The sequence below is a fragment of the Synchiropus splendidus genome, chromosome 3, assembly GCF_027744825.2.
Source record: "Synchiropus splendidus isolate RoL2022-P1 chromosome 3, RoL_Sspl_1.0, whole genome shotgun sequence".
NCBI lineage: Eukaryota > Metazoa > Chordata > Actinopteri > Syngnathiformes > Callionymidae > Synchiropus > Synchiropus splendidus.
The window spans coordinates 33,885,016-33,905,467 of NC_071336.1; the positions used below are offsets into that span (position 1 = coordinate 33,885,016).

At 45.8% G+C, this 20,452-nt stretch overlaps 1 protein-coding gene across 2 annotated transcripts in view; it reads right to left on the minus strand.

The window, feature by feature from the left end:
- Positions 1-7,483: 7,483 nt before the first annotated feature.
- tmx3b (thioredoxin related transmembrane protein 3b) overlaps positions 7,484-20,452 on the minus strand; it is a 45,295-nt gene continuing 32,326 nt past the window's right edge. The window contains exons 13-17 of one of the 2 annotated variants that reach the window (XM_053860145.1): positions 18,365-18,421; positions 13,564-13,693; positions 11,666-11,734; positions 9,805-10,104; positions 7,484-9,725 (exon numbers count right to left, since the gene is read on the minus strand). In XM_053860145.1, the coding sequence (XP_053716120.1) occupies positions 9,844-10,104; positions 11,666-11,734; positions 13,564-13,693; positions 18,365-18,421 (517 nt within the window). In that variant the 3' untranslated portion in view covers positions 7,484-9,725; positions 9,805-9,843. Of the gene's footprint in view, positions 10,105-11,665; positions 11,735-13,563; positions 13,694-18,364; positions 18,422-20,452 lie in introns of both variants that reach the window. The other variant, XM_053860144.1, reaches the window with a different exon arrangement.

Below are 20,452 nucleotides of genomic sequence, written 5' to 3' on the forward strand. Positions count from 1 at the left end.
CCGGTGTTCACGACTCACGGTAGCTCCTCTGAAGGATCGGACGAATCCAGAGACGACGGCATCCAAAACTTCAGTTGCGTCTGAGCGACCATTTCTAAAGCCCACGCTGTGTCCCAGAGAGACATCCAGGAGAGGCGACTGTGAGGAAGCCCTGGGTCAGACCCCTCGACCGCTGGGAGACAGCGTGAAGGGAGAAGTCAGGAGGAAAGGAACGAATGTTCCGTGCGTGAAATCTTCAGGGAATCGATGGCATTTTCCACGGACGAGAAGTGAAGCCAGCGCTGGTGGTCAGGCGCAATAATGGAGCCAGTGAGAAGAGCGTCAGCCGACGACCCGGCGGAGCCTGTTGTGGTGGTCTCCTCCACCAGCCACGATCAACACTCATGTGTTTGGTGTGATCCATCTGCGCCTCTGGGTCATTTTGAAGCAAATCACTGCGCTGCTCTAATTATGATTATCGCATCATTATATTATCGAGCGGGCAAAACGCAACGTGGTGTCAGGAGGGAGGGGGAGGGAGCGGGGGCAATGTTGGGTGGGGGGACGTGTCAGCCAAAGCAATTAAAAAGTGATCCGAGCAGGCAGCGAGGAAACGGGTCCCAGTTCAGGTGGGTTTCTTCACTCACTGGTCCAGAGCCGGTGTCCTCTCCTGTAGAGGGCGCTCACAACAACTCACAGGTCAGCTGGCACCATCAGCGTCAACTATGATTTAACACATACCTGACGGTTATGCTGACATTTCCCCCTCCATTTTCTCTATTTATCGGATGATTATTTATTTATTTTCATTTTTTTAAGGAAAAAGACCCAATGAATTATGTTGGGGGTTTTTTTCCAAAGGATTTGGGGTTTATTGGTTATTGATAGTGAACAATTTTTCTTTGGCTATTTTTGTTTTTGCAGCACCAGTCAACATTTTTCTTGAATTTGTCACCTATTTTCAACTGTTTCTACAGAGAGCTGACTTGTTAATATACAGTGGGGCCTCGGTTTTCAAACGTCAACGTCACAAAAAATTTGAGATTTTTTGCTTCGGATTTCGAACGAAAATCCAGAACTCAACCGCCCCCGAAAAATGATGGAAAAAACATAACGTGCGCGGACCGATCAGCTGAGCCACGAGGCGCTTTGTTATTGTGTATAACGCAGCCTCTGTATGCAGACGTGTCCCGTTAGCTCCATTTACTGACTGTTTTATCTTCATATTGAGGTGTAAAACCTTTCCTGTCTCCACACTGGAGCGTGGTAGAGTGTCACAGGGGAGGTGCTGGAGCGCTCACTCCAGGGTTTGATGTCCTGTTGTGGGCTGGAGCTGGGACAGGGATGAGGCCAGTCTGGGACAGAGCGTGACTTGGTTTATGACTTTGTCACAGCCAAACTGCACAGAAGCGCACATTCAGAGCTGGACACGCACCGGGCACCTCTTCACTTCTGGAGAGACGTCACTCACTCGGCAACCCCTCCCACATGCAGCGGCCACACACATAGAGGAACAGCCACCTGCAGCAGACACTCTACATTCACTCCTACAAAAGACTATTTTAAGGCTTGGAACGCATTAGTTCTTTTTCCATTCATTGTCATGGGAAAAATTGATTCAGATTTTGAACAATTTGCTTCTCGAACGGCCGTCTGGAACTGATTGTGGTCGAGAACCCAGGTACCACTCTCTATATATTTTTTTGGTGAGTCAAAATCATTTTTGCATCAATCATTTTATTCAACGTGATTCAAATTCCATCATTCTCTTGCGCCATGGACCTCTTTTTTCCCTCCATTTCCTCTGGTCGTCCCTTCTTCTCTGCAGCGCTCCACTCTCCCAAGGAGCGTTTCAGGTGACCCTCTCTGCAGACAGACGCCTGAGCCGCGCGGCATAAATGCAACACAGACTATCAGACACTGAGCTCAAGTTTCACACTTGTTCCGAGGTCATTTCCCCTCGCAGCAGGTCCTCCACCTGCACCTCTCTTGATCTATTCACACCTTCACATCCTCATTCATCACTACCCTCTTGGAGGGTTCATTTTTTGGGAATGATCCTTGACAGCTTCTTAGCTCGACACTTATTACTTGCATGTGAAGCCGAGCAGATGAGGTCCCTCCAAAGCTGCGATCACACACGTCAGAGGTGAGTCAGGCGAAGGTTAGATGAGCACTGAATGCGTTTTGGAGAAGCAGGTGCGGAGCATCAAAGAGAGAATCTCAAGGATCTCATTTGTTTTTCAACTGCCAGTTTCCCAACAATCTACAGTCTTAAATTGCTCCAGTGGGAGGCAAACAGTGAGACAACAGAGCAGCGATGAGAAGCGTAATTCATTGCACAGTTACCTCGGAATCCACCCGCAGCAGAGGGACGGACGTCGACGGTGCTGCTCCACAACCAACAGGCCGACGACACTTGAACAGCCACCAGCTAAAATCCTGCTTCATGTTTAGTAACCCAGCGTGAAGACTCATCACTCTCACCACTGTCACCACATCTGGAGGTCCACATGTGGACCAGGAGCGTGACCCGTGGTGGCACCTCAGGGGTCTGTCCGAACACAACTGCCGCTAGCATGCTAGCCAGGATGATAGCACTACGCAGCGCCAAACATTGTCCAGCCAAAAACTCCCTGAAGCAGACACACAGTTAAAGTTGGCTGAACACATTGTCCAAAACACAAACACAATGGAGACACGCGTGAAGATTGTGGCCTGCTATGCAGTTCCCCTCATGTTGGACAAAAGCATTTGTTTTGGCCACTTTTCTTTCTTTCTAATTTTGTGACCCCTAACACCCATAGATTGTCACTGTAGTGACAATAGTTCGATCAAGAGCAACCAGGAAAAGTCACGCGTCGGGTTTTCATGTGAGCATCTGTTGGGTCCTCACTTCGGGACTTGTGCTCCACTTATTGTCAGAAGAGATTGTAAATGTTCTTCGACGGAGAGCCATATCTGGTCATGTGACCAGAGAAAATATTCTCTAGCTAGCAGTGACTCGATAGAGACAAGTCACTTCCCGCCAGAGCGCATCCTGGACGGTGACAGGTAAAGGTTGCTGGGTCTTGGCAGGCTCACGTGAGACAGATGCTCGTGGCGAACACCGACTGCCAGAGACCAGTTTACGCCACATTAGTGTCGACGCGTATGATTAATGGTGCAGCGACGGCGAGCTCAGGTTCATGTACGGAAACAACACGGCGTTGTGTGAGTCAGCAAGTGTGAAGGACGCAGAGCTGGTTGGTTCGCCATTCGGTTAAAGGTAGTAGCTAGGTGTCAGAATCGTAACAGACGGAGAAGACTTGCCTCTCGTTCCGGATTCCTCCCCAAGAAAACTTTTTCCTGAAATGTCACAGTGCACAGAAACACAAACCACAGCAATCGACGTCAAGTTGACAAGCGGCTATTAAACCCAGTTGACAAGTCGCGCCGTCGACAAAAATAGTTGCGCGACGGCGTCGACATTTGAAACAGTGAGGGCGGGCGCCGACTCCAGAGGGCAAATCTGTCGACTTTGCGTAATTAGAGTGCCAGCGTGTTTTCTTTTTTTTTTTTGTCTTTGTGTGGCAGCAGAGAGACACAGCTACCAAACATGAAGACTTGACTTCTGACAGTCTGCAAATATGCGAGCGTGGGCTGTTTCCATGGCGCTGATCACTCGTCCTCACATCCTGGGAAGTTCATCCGGAGAGGAGGATGTTTATCTGGAGCACCGATGTGTGTGACTGACGTGGAGAGAAGAAGCTCGAACCTCCGTGGTATTTTCAGCTTCAAGAAACGACTTGAGTTTAATGGGTTGTGTAGACCATCTTGTTGAGTCTGAAACCATGTTGTTAAAGCAGAGGGCAGCTTCGCCCAGGACCGTCCTCGGTCAGGAAACCTTTTAGGGGAATACCGAGGTTCCCCCCTGAGAACAGAGGGTCCAGCCTGTCCAGCTAGTCCTGGATCAGTTCCTCCAGGGCGCTCACCAGTAAAGGAGAGTCCAAGCCGTACTGGTGTAGGTACCAAATGTGTCCTACCTGCCGCAGAGTGATGACGTCACACCCGGCATATATATTTTTAATGTTTGAATGATCCAGAGGAAATTGTAATAAAGCATTTCAAGGCGCTTTCTACCACATGTGTAGCACTTATTCCCACAAAATACGATGGTTGTCATTGAACCGTTTATGAAGTTTATGTCCGTTCTTCTCTGCTGTCTGAGGAACAACGCGTCGTGATTGACTAACATGTACGTAGCTTTGTTTTTCTTTAATGTTGCACAAAAAAAAAAATCACAGTAGACTCCACAGTAGGCACCTATTCACCTCCAGATCCATTTTGATTCATTTACCAGGGAACATATGCATCTATGAAGGAGTTTTCAGCCCTGACAAATCGGTCCTACCACTTCCACGTTAGCTGAAAGACGCGTCGTGATTGGCTGACACGGCTGGGATATCGTTTTTATTTTATATCGTTTCTTCATAAAAAAAAAAAAATTCCCGTGCGTGTCAGCCAATCACGACGCGTCTTTTAGCTAACACGGAAGTGGTTTCTTGAGCGACATTAAAGAAAAACAAAGCTCCGTACATGTCAGCCAATCACGACGCGTTGTTCCACAGACTGCGGAGAAGAACGGACATAAACGGTTCAATGACAAACATCATATTTTGTTGAAATAAATGCTACGCATGTGGTAGAAAGTGCCTTGAAATGCTTTATTACAATTTCCTCTGGATCATTAAAACATTAAAATAAATATATCTCGTATATGCCGGATGTGACGTCATCACTCCGCGACACATTTGGTACCTACACCGGTCTGCAAGCTACTTTCTTCTCTCGCACACATAACACTCAAACCAAGACTGGACCATCCCTCCTTTGCAAACTGAGAACCAGAGTCTGCTGCTGATCTCGGGCAGGAACTGCACGCCGACTACTGAAACCTCTTTCCACCTTATCTAGAAACCGTGAGGGAGTCATGGAGGGGTCCAGGTGAGTCACCGCTTGCATCAGCAGTAACGTAACCTGGCACTGGCCTGGCACTCACTAACCCCCATCACCAAAGAACCTCACACATAAACCCACAAGCATCACAATAAAGGCTTCTCAAAGTGACAGGGAGCCTCAACCACCGTGACTGACACTCCTGAAAGTGAAGATCTGCTCCACCATGGGGACCAAACACACATCTCAGAGATATGCTGGGGGGTCCTTTATAGCTGGAACCCCTGGTTGGAGCAGCCCGTCTCACGGACATGTCAATAATCCTGAGAGAACATGGATCATCGTGTTTACTCCTGAAGAGTCGTACAGTGAGGCGACAAAAGGCCTTGGACCGTTCTTCATCTCTGGAGCGACACTGATCCTGAGACATCAAGTCGCAGTCCCCACCGCCTGCGACACCAACGGATCGTCAGCTCCTGTCTTCAGTCTAATGGTGTCTTGGGTCCTGATGTTGACAGCACGTCCCCTCAAGTGCTGACTGAGGTCCCCCGTTTCTCCAGAAGGTGACACGTGCAACAGCGGGCGCCTTCACTCCCACCGTTCCTGCAGGCTGTTCCTAGACTCTCCAGAAAAATCCTCCTCCCAGGGGCCGCTTCATCCTCTCACGGATGATTTATGCGTGTGTGACGCTAAACTCGCCACGTGTGTTTAATGTGATCTTTCGTTCCTTTCACACAGATGTGCAGCGACGCCGCGTGACTCCCCTGCTGGGCCCCCCCGCGACACCTCCCAGCTGGGCTTTAAACACACAACACCGATGCCACTTGTGTGCAACAAGAGGTCCGTCGCTGCAGTGTGACGGTGACACTGGACGGGTCAGGAAACGGCGGAGGGAGGTGGCGCCGAACCTTGAAGAAAGAGGGACTGATTTAAGCTGGGAGCTTTGGAACAATAATCCTCCGTGGGATGTTTCAGCTACTTCAGAAGCCTCTTAGTTTTACATTTAGCTACCCTGAAGACAGAAGTCAGACAAGTGTGGGACTCAACGAAACCAGGGTGGAGTTGATCTCTGCAGTCTCTAAAGACGCTCCGGGCCGAGTCCCCGCCCACGTCAAGAACATGGGCCCAGCTCAGCCAGTTAGATGCTAGTATGGGGACATGCTTGTCGTAGAGCAGGAGTGAGACCTTGTGTCTAGACAGGGATTACAGAAGAAGCTACACATCTGAGCGAGCGAGTCTCAGGCTTGTAAGCAGGGAGTGAATCTGCTGAACGGAATCAGAGTCCCACAAATGTCCCTACAAGCCCGAATGGTGACGGCATTTCCAGGTAGAGATTATCTGTGTCTAGACTGAGGGGTCTAACTGACGGTAAACAAACATCTGAGAGTGTCTCAATGGAAGTGAATCTGCTTCAGTGATTCACTTGTTTGCAAGATGTCCACCTTAATGAGAAATGAGTCCCACACATCAGAGGGACTTTCTATGACTTGAGTCATGATGAGTCCTTCTAAGGGACTCGAAAGGGAAATGAATGAACTCTAGGAGTTGCAGAGTTCCACACTTCTGTCGTATGGGTAACTGCTTCAGAACAGAAAGTGAATCCTACTGACGGAAAGCTCCAACTATCTGACTTAATCTCTGTGACTGGGTAATGTAAAAATGTGAAGGCCCACACACAAGTTACTCGAGGGACTATCGCAGGGACTCGATAAATGGAAAGAAATGCAAGTGACTGCATGAATCCAGACACGATGTGTGGCTGACGTTCGGAGCAACAGATCCACTTTGAGTCTCTTGTGAATGACAGAGTCTCTTAACCCATCTCCATGAGAGTCCTGCCAACCTGCCGCGGACTCATTTCAGTAGCACGTGTCTTCTACCAAAGCTCATCACCAGTACCAGTGGATATGTTCTGTTCCATAACCCACAAGTCTCAAACCTGTATGCCATGGAGACTTGAGGATCCGAGTCAGTGGATGACTCAATAAAAAAAAAACGGAGAGACTGTGGAACCATTCCCTCAATGTAAACCAAGATAAATGTCCAAAGATCCAAGTGACTCATGGGCCCGAGTCACTGTAGCGATTCACCCAGACGGACCTGAGAATGAAGAATTCATTGACTGGATGAAAGTGTGAGAAAAAAGCAGCAACTGTTTCATATCAAGTCAAGGTAACCCAAAAATGTGACCCAAAAAATTCCATTTAACTCGGCTTATAAAAATCCAAAGAGGAGCGAAATGAAAGGAAGTGATTAATTTGTGGGGCAGAATTAGTTTGTTCAAAGAAACGCCTGCAGCGGAAAGAAAAAAAAAAAAACTTTGCAAGTTTGGAAGAGCAACAAGAGGAGAGAACTGAGAAGGATCACCGTGACATTGTGAGGTTTCATTACCTTCCAGTCACACGGGAGACTCGCTAACCAGGAAATGAGTTCCCAAGTAAAGAGGTCGAACAGACTCCCACAAAAACTGTGACTCTCATCGGGAACGAGTCGACACCTCCACCTCCAATTAGGCAGGATGAAACACTGACTCTGTCGGGGAAATGAGACGCGTGAACGCACGAGAAAGAAAGAAGACAATCTTTATTTCAACCTTTTCCAACATTAAGAGTGACAGTTTGAATTCAGGTCCAAAAGAGGAAGTTTGGGAAAGAGGATGACGACAGACGGCGAGAGACTTCAACTTCAGCTCACCTGCCTTTGAACACACCACTGTAAGAGAAGCCCTTCACCAGACAATAGTCTCGAGTCGCCAGCTCAGACTCGAGACCACCTGTCGAGGGTTTTCAAATTCATCATGAACAAACCGAAGAACACACAGGTGTGCAGCTAAACAAGTCGACCTCGGGTCCGAGAGCAGGTCGGTGGCCGAGCGTTGCTTAAGGATGGCAACTCAACCTGCTTCGTTTGGTCTGTCTCGGGTCAAACCTCAGCTATGACTCGTACAGCAAAGCAAAGAGAAAGATGTGAGTCTGGGGTTCGCAAGGCGGAAGCCAGTTAGTCAAAGGGCAGATAGTTAAAGGGCAAAGTTGAGTGACGGACCCAGAGTACAAAGACACACGTGGACTCCTTCAAATCCAATGATCATTTGAACTTGCAACATACACAACATCCTACGTAGCATTAGCACGTCTTGTCTACTTCAGGCATTTTAAAGGCAGAGTCATCTGTTGTGCGTTCAAAAATCAAGGCGAGCTATGACTCAAAATCAAAGAGGAGCCAGGTAAGATATCAAACGGGGAAACTCACAGATGGATGAACGGGTACGGAGGGGCTTTCAACACGAGGGGGAACTTGAAGGTGTGTGCACTTGAAAACGTCTCTACAAGTCAACAAGTGTCCTCATCTGCCCTCTGGAGGCGACTCCTTCACTTGAACTTGAGGGTTCCTATCTGCGCACATGAGAAACCATTGGCTAGTGTTGTAGCAGAGACGACCTAAAGCCCGAGACCAAGACTTTGAGGGCTCAAGACTGAGTCGAGAAGAAGGTCATTGAGGAGCGAGCCCATTCTTTTGCAGTAATAAATAACTGTGTGTATACGACTAGTGGACTTATGCATCCGTCTCAGTCTCGTCTTGGTCTTGGGTGGGGTGGTCCACAACAGTAGCGTTTGCTCTTACTCCATCACGCCTCTGTCAGAAAACCAGCCAACCAGAGACGCTGTTCAGGAATAATGACTGGAGGCACTTGCAGGGCTGGAATCTCCTACTGTTCCTGAACACCTCCTCCCTGAAGCGCGACTGGTGAGTTCAGGCCGAAACTGAAGTGAGCCACAGAGCCAAGCTCAAGAAAAGAGCGAGCGATAAACCGTCAGCCAAAATTGAGGTTTGACAGCGACAAATGGAAACAGAAGCGCAAACAAGCCCCAAATATACTCCCATTGGCTCAGGGACGCGACAGAAGAGCAAGGGCAAAAGGAAACGCTCAGTGTACATAGAAGGCCAGCGTCAGTGTGGAACACCAGTCAACCAGACATAATCTTCAGCTCAAACATTTTTCTGGGCTGAAGAAATGTGCCGTCATAACTCAGGAAATCAATAAAATTAGACATTTAAATGTTTTTCAGACTCTGCCAGCAGGGGATGACGGATTAAGTTCGGGCGGATGGATTTTGTCGGGTCATTGCGGCTCCTCAAGGTAGACTCATCCTTGCAAAATTTCAGGGCTTAACATTTTGGTAGAAAACTTGGCTTTCGCCCACAAAACCCACGAATAGACAGTATATCATCGGCTTAAAGATCGCTGAGTCATCGTGCTATTTTTAGAGTTGGAAACTGGCACAGACGTCCAGGACGGCGCCGGGAAGGGTGGCCTATATTTTGTCGCGTCTGGATGTAAACACAGAGCGAATAAATTCACCACAGCAGCTGATGTCAAACTGAGGAGCCACATGGAAGCCGAGGTCAGGGGAATTTATAGTCTTAAAAAGCAGGTGAGCGCTGGATTGGAAGAAATCATCCGACTATCAAGGGATGCTAAAGGTGAGTTTTACATTTCTCTGCACCGTCAATACAAAAAGACAAAAAAAGCACGTTCAATTTATGGCAGATTCTCCAGTTTGGGCACTTGGAATAAGTCTTCTGGTGATGGGTGGAAGGTGAGAAACGTCCAGACTATTTTAACGGATGAGAGGAAAAGTGAGTGACGGAAATGTGCTTAAGCGGTTACACAACATCCTTCCTCGGATCAACAGCCCGCCAGCTGCCGGTCGGATCAGCGAGCGGCTCCTCCACTCTTGAATATTTACACCGCGGCGTTAAAGAGGTTGTTTCCGCCGAGTAGCCGACCTCCCACGCGGACGTCTGAGCTGGAGGCGCCAGAAGAGGGGGTGAGATGAAAAACAAACACGCCGATATGTCTTTGAGTTTCATGTCACCGCTTCTTACTCAAACCCCGTCGTCCTGGATCCAGCGGGAGCTCCCGTGTTAATCGGTTTTCTTCTCCTCAGGATCCTTCTCTCCCACGTCGTCCTGGTCTTGGGCGCCCTCGGCCAGTCTCCTCTGCTCCTCTTCTTCCTCCTCGTACTCCTCCTCCTCATCGGTCAGGCCCTCCCTCTTGAGCGCGTCCATGTCTTCCGAGCCGTCGTCCGTCTCGGCGGTGCAGATGCCGTAGCACATCAGGCTTATGACGCCCAGCGGCAGACCGAAGAGGAAGCAGCCCAGCAGAGGAGAGCTGCGGAACACCGACTGACGGAGAAAGAGGCGACATGGAGTCAAGCACCTTCTATGTCATCGATACCATTCCAAAACAGCTAAAGCAAGAGTTTACAAATACAAACTCATTCCTTGTAGTGAAAACTACTATATTCCCCAAATAACAGCCCGACACAGTCTGTACCCCAATGAGACACCATTTTGGACGACCCTCCCCCAGGTCTGCTTCTTCTTCTGAGCGTCCCCTATCCACCATCCTGCAAAAGCCTTCCCGACCTTTTTGCTCTGTTTAGTTTTTTCATTTTAACTGACCTTTTCAGGGTGGGCAAGCGCTCTGTTGGGGTCAATGACGTCCTATAAAGGTTCACAAGGGTCAGTGACGGGGGTCATAAAGGCTTTCTCACAGGATCACTGGCTCTCAACTCGTGCTGTATTGGCGCCCACCATCATCCATAAATAATATTTTTTTTATTTTTTTTTTTTACATTTACATGAAAGAAAAAAAGACTGTAATTCTATGTTTTCAAGCTGCACATGAAACTTAATGAATCAGGGTTTAGTCTGCACTGAAGGACCAGTTTCCTCCTGAGAAACTTTATCATTCCAATTGAAAATGAATTCATGATCTTAATGTGAATGACAGGTGACTTTGTGGGAATGTCACACGTGAATAATAATGGGTTTCCGCACCAATAAAAATGTTCTTGACGGAGTTTACTCAGCTACTTCAGCAGTCCTGCAGGAATAGTTGCCATTCCATCAGAGGACGTGTTTAAGATTCACCGTGGTTACAGTACGGCACTGACAGAGCGAGCTGATTTTACATCGCTGGTGGATTCCTCTCCTGGTAAAATAAACAAGCCTTCTCCCGAAAGAGTCGGTTCCTGACCTCCCTCGTCTCTCATCGTTCCTCCTGCGGCTCTGTTTTACTTCTTCTCTCAGTCTGAGGCTGGCATGAATATTTTCATTTCCTCCTCCTCGTGTTGTGTCCAAACGTTTCTCTCGGTGGAGGAACACCAGATTACTTCTTTGACTGGGCTCAACTCAGCCTGAGAGCCGTGTTTAACCTGAACTGCGGTTGAACCCTGCTGATACCAGCATTTTAGTCACTCAGACGAATAGTTGCTCATAAGAAACAAGTCACAATGTGGAATCCAAGCAGGTGTTTGGGGAATTTACCTTATGAAAAGGATAGACAATTTAGGGTTGTCCCCAGGATCTTTTGTACATCCTCACAGGTCTACCTTAAAAAGGAGAAGTCCTCCTCGAATGAGTTGAGGGAGCACTGACATTGCGAGTCGCACTTCACGACATGTTGACAACAACAGCAGAAAACTCCTGCCTCACTGGGAAAATCTCAATTTAGGTGGTCAAAATCGAGGTCTCGCGTGCTGCTAAAGTGCTGAGGAGAACCCTGCAAGATGAATAATTCATTTGTTCCTAACAATGCACGCATTAATGGCGAACACAGCTGTGTCTTACAGTATTTTAGTCTGGCCCGTGAGTGCATGTTTTGGATGTTCGCTGGAAGAGTACCGGAACCAAAAATCCAAGCAAGCATCGCCTTGTTAAAGTGCCCTGAAAAACAGCTCACCATGACGGTAGATTTGGCATCAAAGGCAACACGTTTGATCTTCTGGATGAATCCGTCGCCGCCGTACGCCTGGGGAGAGACATTGAAAGCCACTTTAGGAACTAGTTAAGCACCATGTTAAGTTCGCTTAACCAACTGGGAGTTCATTCAATTCAGAACCTCATTGGTTGTCTACCTCTTCTCCACCTCCAGGATTCTTGCTCAAACTCATTGTCACCTCAGAACCTTGGTTAACATCTAAGCCACACATAAGTACAGAAGGACCTCAAGGACTGATTTAAGACCTCCCAGTTCGTCTGTCTCTGGGTTGTCCCTCTGGTGGACAGAGGAACCTGGACCCTCTGGTGGAGGTTCAGAGCCAGAGAAGACTGCTGCCGTTGGCATCACTTGGAGCGGTGTGGGGCTTCTGGTGTGATGGACCGACTTTATGCTGGAGGACATTGAACCCTCTTGCACTGAGAAGCATTCCTGGCAATAACAACATTTCCAGTCAGGAAATGCTGATGCAGGACTCCGCATAACTCTGACTCATTCTTCCAGCAGCACATCATGAAACAGCCGTCGGTGATCCGGGCCTGACACTTGCTCACCAGGACAGCCAATTAGACCAAGTCTGACAACCAAGCAGGCCCAGCGGTCAAACGGAGCTTGAAGACTCTTCTGTTCCACTGGAAGTTATGTTTCTAAATGGTGGAAATATCGAGAAAAGTCTTTCTCATGGGGAAAATATCGACAGGTTACCTTTGTGTTAAAGTTTGGAGAACAAAGGAAGGAATGAGTGGAGACAAAGTTAGGGAGGATCAATGTGTGGACATGAGAAAAGGAGAGACAGAGTTGGGCCAAGAATGTTGGAGGTGAAGAAGAGGAGGACAACCAGTGAGGTTCATGATGAAGAAGCACATGAAGCTGAGATGAGAAGATGATGAATGCAGATCAGCGGCACCCACTGGTGTCCTTACCAGAATGAGCAGTTTATTAATATCTTCATAGTGAGTTTATCATTTTCAAGGGTTGGACTTCAATAACTTATGGTGAGTTGAATCTGTCGGTCATACGGACACATGACAAACCAAAACATATTTCTTTCCATAAAAACAGAAATAAAAATAGAGAAATTGAAGTAAAGTGTACAGACACTTTATTTTTTTTTTAAACCAGATGCCAGAAACTTCACCAACTTGGTCTCCACATTTGTCCACATCCCTCTGACAAACTAATTTCTGCTCTTGTCCAGCGTGTTTACTGCGGGAGCCAATAATGGAATAGTAGTTGGACCACAATGACATTTTCACAAAAGCCAAAATGACTAGTCTGACTCATCTCCACTTACAGTGCTAATATGCTATTTTTTCTAATCCATTTACACAGTAAAAGCCTTCGAAATTCCAGACACAGAGCTTTGATTTAATAGAGCCTTCAACACAACATGAAAACCCTCCATGCTTGGCTGCAGCAACAAAAACATGGAGGTATTTATCCACTGACCGCTGGTGTGTTGTGCCAAAGTAAAAAATAGCACAGAGCTTTTTCTGTTGCAAACCTCTCGCTGTTTGGCTTATGGTTTCATACATCTGGTCAATTCAGAGGAGCCAAATTGATCACATCTCTTTCCAAACAGCTCGGAGATTAGTGAGGACGCCACAATACACGGCCGGGAACTAATCTCACTGTCAGACTTGAACAGAGAATTATTGTAGATAATCTATTCAAGAGGGATGACGGGACCAAATCTGAACATGGGAAAGAAGATTGGAAAAGCGTTCTAGTGAAAATGATTTCATCAGGCGCCGGCTTGGAATGTAAGCTTGATTTATGAAGACTGCTGGTGTGATTGTTGTGGGGGGGTGGAGGGAGCACGGGGGAGAAAAACAACAGAGAGGAGGAATTGAGGCTCGTACCTGTGCGGAGCCGTTGAGAACACTGGTGACGAAATGGACCAGCTGCTCGGTGGTCTGGACCGGCTCGCTGGGCAGGAAGTACTGCTCGTTGGAGGTGTTGAGAATGATGAATGAAGGAACAGCCACCTCGCTGAGGACACAGATGTTTGTATTTAAAGCCATGTTCAGCGACTTGACTGCGTTCCACAATTTCCTTTGAAATGAAGTTGTCATTACACTGTGGTGAGCTGACAAATGGAGAGCCACAGGGGTCACCCCTTGGACCAGTAGATTATACACTCCCAGATTCCATTCTGTACACCTGGACCTGGCCGTAACTTTCACTGCTTTTCCATTATTATTAGTTGGTTTTTTTCAGCGCAGGCTTTGTTCTGCCAAAATGAGTTTTGACCCCATGGTGTCAGAAGAGATAAGGTTGGTGATAAGAACTAGCGATGGTTAGATGAGGCATCAATCATCATCAACTATTGTCATTCCACCTCAAGAGAAAGATTGGGGAGGACTCCCAGGCACCTCACAGGAAAATGCCCCTCACGTATTAAATGTCACACATTTAATATGGAATCGACACACAAGATCTGTGTCAGACCGGTGTTTCCAGTGACTGAAACCAAAACCTTTGGAGTAACAACATAGGACCGTGGGACCAAAGCTCAGGAAAAAAAAAATGAATGGAAGTCTACGGGGAGATCAAAGTTATTTCCTGGTCCACTTCCCTTCATGCCCTGGATCACACACATGCTGTACTTCAATTTAAATGATAAATGATGGTGTGAGTTTCTTCTACGTTTGTCATGTAATCTATGATTTATTTGTTTGAGAAAACACCATTATTTGGACTACAAACCAAACATGCATGACATCACAGCAGAGTTCGACTGCTCCACCGTTAAAGCAGGTGTTAAAGATACTGAACTATCAAAGTTAGAGGCTAGCGAACATTAGCTGACATTGTCAAACACTTACTGTGACCCTGTAGAGCGTGTACCGCCTGCCACAAGCATTGTAGTATGCCACTACAGACCACACAAAGCTACAATAACTTTAGATGCCAGTGCTCTCACGGCATTAGAATGTATCTTTCAAATTCACAGACGTCATATGTGAGATCCATGGGATGTTTCAGGCTCGATCAGAAAATAACTTTCATCTCTCCATTGACTCCTGTTCATATTTTTTGAGGCGGAACTTGAAGACTATTGAGGCTCTCTAGTCTTTCACTTTGAAAGTCGTCACTTCACAAAGACGACATTATATTCTGCAGCAGCAGATGAGTTCATTAGAAATATCTACACTGTTCCAATCTTTCATGAGAACGAGCAGCTAACTATTGTTGCACAAAAGCGACAACATCTTGGCAGTATAGTACTGTAACAGCAGTATAGTAGTCAAGACCATATCGAGAGCAGAGCATGCATGAGTCCAAGAGCGAGATCAAACTGAGGCACAAGTCCATTAGTCATATGGACAGACACAAACTAGTAGAAACAAGTACAAACACTTTTGTTATCTCAAACTAGATTCAAAATGCTACACGGTAGAAAAAAATGGCAATAGAAAAGCTGACCAGACCGCGGTCACTTTCCCCACCCGCCAGCCTCATTGTCACTTTCACACCCTGACTACCTCCTGTCCAGCTACAGCATGAAGAATGAAGACCTGAAGAAGAATGATAGGAGCCATGGAACCAGTTGGTAACTGTTAAATGTCTCTGTCTTTCCTGCCCCGTGTCTGCAGAAGTCCTCATTTTTAACTGAAACTGACTGGCTCCTAACGTGAGGCACAAACATTTGCCTTCAGCAACATTGGAATTCCTTACTACTCATTCCAGAGACAAATGCCGAGAGAGGTTTGATCGGTATGCTGGTATTTGCTGGGATAAAATTCAATACAGACCAGACAAGAAAAGGAAGAAATCCTGGAAGATGTAAAAACAACGGCAGCACTCGGCAAACAGCAGCCTGGTCTGGCCACGAGATCAAGAGTCTTCATTTATTTTTAAGGGCCATTGCAATATCTGCTACGCATGAATGTTCTTGCGAACACAAGAGTAAAGTGAGGATCATTAACTTGGATATGACCAACAAGAGAAGTCCAGATTGTGCAAGGACACCTCGGCAGATGCATCACTAAGGTGCGACAGGAAACAAACAAGGTCATATATTCCTCATATAAACAAGTGATTCCTCTTGTGCTTCACCTGAAGTATGGCTCAGACAGCACGCGCACACACAGAAGCTTGCAGTCCATCACAGAGCTGCCGCCTCCCACCCTGCAGAGTTACTCAACCTGGCAACCAATCCCTCGCACACGGATCCATCACTGTCCCAACTCGCCGTTCGGCTGAGCTCAGGAGTGCAAACACTGACGCCCATGTGGCCGAGTCATCAGCGACGGGCTGCTCGGTCCAGCTGAGATCCGCAATCACATGTAGGCACATTATAAATGTGGCGCTTATCGCAACAGATGGCGGCCATTTAGAATAAACAGGGATTAGCCTGCTCACCTCTGAGCGGAGAACACGGAAGCCAGACGCACGGAGACGCTTTATCTGTCCATTAAAGCAACGGAGATGTAAATCCACTCTGTGATATCGATGTATATAAAACACTTAAGAGGTGTAATCACTTGTCATTAATTTTCTACGTAATGCAACCAGGCAAGTAGTGATAAAACCGTGTCACTTTGAGAGCCATTATGGAAGCAGTGGAATGAGTAGAGTAAACGTTCATTACCAATAATGTACTTGTTAATACTGTCCAGAGTTCTTAGTCTTGATGGCTAAATACCAGTAATATTTCATCCTCTATCTATATTTTTTTCTTCTGTGGAATCTAAATTTTACAATGAAGACAAATAGTATATGTCATATTCTAAAAAGTACAGCTGTCAATTTAAATCGCAAATGAATCGCACTTTTTGTATCTGTTGTAAACTGAAGTTGAAGGAAGTGGCCAATAAAGACTACCTCACGCAAACATTGGTCTACTGCAGCAACCCAATGGAACAGATACTGTCAAGAACATTCTTGATTCTTCACTACCTCAGAGGCACCAAAGAGGCTCAACAACACAGGATCCATCATATTTCTTTGTTAAATGCAGCGTTGATTTATGGCCGACGAACATGCCGTGACAACACAAATGAATTTTAGATGGGGTAATACATATTCCCAAATCTAACCAAAATAACCATCAAAACTAAATGCAGAAAGTGTAGCTGCCATAGCCTTGAATGAAAGACACTGAGATAACAAAAAAACAGTTCAACATTTTAAAGTTCAATGATACAAAAATATTTCAGATTTAAGTAAAGTCTCCTTTTTTTAAAAAAAAGTAAGATGTAACATTTTGTAATATGGACATCTGCATCATGTTGTCCAACTTCGGTAACTGGAAAGCGCCAAAAACGAACTTGGCAGTGATGTCATTCCATCCTTTAATATTTATATCCCATTTATCTCTAGATTTTATGAATGGCACATTTACACAGACTCATTGTATTTTGTTTCTGCTATCTGACGTTTGAGTATTTATTTTTACCTTGCTATTTGTCTTTGAACAACGGATGCTGCATGAAATGTGAATTTGGGTTCAGAGGTCAATAAAGCATCCATCTCTCCTATCGTAAATGGAAGGTACAACTGGCTCACAAGAGCTTCAGCATTTTCTGGCTTCATCCTCCATTGAAAAACTTTCCATTTTGTGATGCAGCCCAGTTTTGGTGACAAACGGATCCCTATCTTCCACTCCTTCAATCCGAGATTTTCAGAGGTCTGGCTCCATTCCTCCAGTGGCTCATGGAGATAAACCACCTGAGTGATGCTGGACACCAACACTTGTGGTTAATAACAGGCTCGAAGATTACATTCATATCAGTACGTCAATGCCTATTGCCACTGCAGTAGCTACCGGCTAATACGTGTTGATAAGCCAGTGGTGGGAGCCTTTTGCCAGCTCGGCTGCTGCCAGATCGCCGTGATGAGGGATAAAAAGCCATCAGATTTATTTCCGAGTGCGTCCTCGGAGGGGACGGATTAGTGGACACTGACTGGCCTGGAATGTATTCCTCAAAGGACGGCAATTAATCTTGTGTTGCGCTGCCTGGACGCACCCCTGAGGAAAAACAGAAATTCATATCCAGCATATTGAATGCAAATTGCCACAGATGATCGCCTTCATTATCTGGCGATAAAAACACTGGGTGTCCAATTGCGCATCACCAGCAGGAGACATTTTACCTGCTTTCATCCACTCTTTAATTACAGGAGATCGAGACGGTTGCTATCGTCTACCGTAAACAGCAAGTTATCAAAATCAAAACACCACCCCGCTGCGGTCCATTATAAATAAGCGCACCAACACACGCCCCTGTATCACATTAGGACATGGGATTAGATGTTGCAGCAGAGAGGCGTGTGGGAGGTGAGTTTGCACCCGAGCACAGATGCTAAGTCTTTGCAGCCGAGCTTCCTGCATCATTAGAAAAAGTCTGACAACGCTCCGACTTAATCCTTCATCTGGAGCAAGTCCTCCCACAATCCTGCAGCAGTTTGTGTTTTTTTTTTCCTCGGCTGAGAATCGCTGAGAGCACTAAACATTAATTGACATCTGCCTGCGTAATTGACTTCCTCACACGAGAACGTTTTTAATGGCACGGGGTGATTTTACAAGCCAGTCAAGACCTGGATAAGTAGCTGAGAGTAGCAACATGAGGCAGGCGGGGAAAATATAAAGGGATTAGGAGTGTGTGTGTGTGTGTGTGTGTGTCAGTGAGAGGGGAAGCTGGAGGAGGTACTCACCTCATGATGAGGCTGTTGATGTAGTCGTTCCCATCCATGTGTCCGAACTGGAAGTCTCTGCACACACACCAGATCAATCAAGCGCATTAAAAACCACCCGGAAAAGAAGCGCACATTCTAGACCCTTCCACAGAACTATCAGGCACAGAAGCATTTCACACTTTCTTACGGCCGCAACGTTTGGTGGGACCAAAGCTTCCACCACTGTCACAGCACCAACAGCACTGTGACAGTCCTGATACTTTATAGTATACACGGGTGGGCAACTATCTCCTATAGGGCCGCACCATACACTGTGAGAAATGTGAGAGGGCATCAAGTAGAAGACCGAAGAAAAGCATTTTAAAAAAAAAAACTTTGCAATTGTATTTCTTAAATATAGAATATATATAAAAAGTGTTTCGACTTCATCTATGCTTTATAGTGTCCACCAGACGGACGGATATCCACTAAGCTCCGGACATCTTTTCACCGACAAATAAAGCGCACACTTTAAATTAGGAAACATCTATTTCCCTAAATTAACTACTTATCCATAGGTGTTCTCGCAGTAACTAGTGTCTTGTTTAGACTGACTACATTTTACCCTGGAATAGTCACCAAAAGTTCACCTAAACAACACCATAATGACCATATGAGTATGAACAGTTAAACAAGAGGTTCGTTCATGAATAGATAAAATGTGTTCCCCTATCTAAAGTGTTGCCAAAATACATTTTACATACTCGCATTTACAAAGTTAGACTGTGTCAAAGTATATAGCAGTGACAGCGCCAACGTCCCCCCACTAAAAAAAAATTTAAAATTAAATGAAATTAAAAAGAACAGAACGCAGTCAATCAGGAAGCGATAGAGAAAGAAAAAAAAATTGTTTTTAATCATGAGAAATCTCTGTCCAACCAGCAGTGGTCTGTCTCTTCCTTCGTCAGTCCAGGTTTGAGTGTAATTTGAGTTCCACGAGCAACAGACTTCAGTCATTAAGATGTTTCTTCTGGGATTTTTCTGTTAAAAACACACTAAAAACCACAATATTTGTATCCAACTCCATGATGCGTTATGTGTTACCCGGTTGTTTCCATGTTTCCACAAACACTTGAGTACATTTGATCACGTGAGACTTCTTCAAAAAGAGATCAGTATTCCAAAGGCGTAGTGGCTCTCATTTAAGCCGTGTTGGTCGCCACGTTTACATGTAGTGGAAACCGTGGGGCAGCATTGTTACAGAAGTTCTGTTTTACATTGAAAGAGACACAAGTAATACAAAATTACGCTGTGATCGGGACCCCATTGGACAACATGTGACATGGGAGTCCAGACAAACTCATCTTGGTAAGACGTTCACTGCTGCAATTCAACTCACAAGACCAGAACTATGGGATGCCACACCTGACACTGACTAGAGGAACGTGGTTGATATTTATGTGAGAACGTACTTGTTCTCCCTCAATTCAAATGTTTCTCCTCAGTCTAGTTGTGGACACCAAAAGTTCACACTTATATTTCTTCAAAAGGAGTTAAATATTATTTCAGTACTGAACAATATGTCTTCAGTTAAGTGGCAGCAGCTTTAGTCACATGATTTCAGAGGACCTTGGTAGGTTCCATAAACATGGTCATGTTTATGTAATGCTATTTGTATGTAAACAAACTAAGCACGGTGTAGCATGCAGGCTTCTTGAGTTTTTCATTCAAATGGCGTTCTTTCCCATAACGCTCTATGGAAACTCCGACCACATAGAAATGCATAATAAAGTCGATTTAACCAAATTAAAAAGGCAATCAAGCAACCATTCATTGGACAGAAATAAAACAGGAATTAAACCAGGTTTTACTTGAACAGCCCTGAACTGCATCAGCGCCATCTCTCCCCGCACATGTAAAAACATCAGCTGAGAGAAAACATTATTCTGAATCTGTTGTGATCATAAATAATGTATCATCCGCACATAAAAATTTGAGCCGTAAATTCCAGCGAATGCTGCTGCTGCAGGTGAAATAAACAATGGTTAATAGTGTCGAGTTGAAATACAGTGTGGTTTAGCATTTATTTTCCAGCAGGATGATGCTTATTGAACTTCCTTTGGGAAG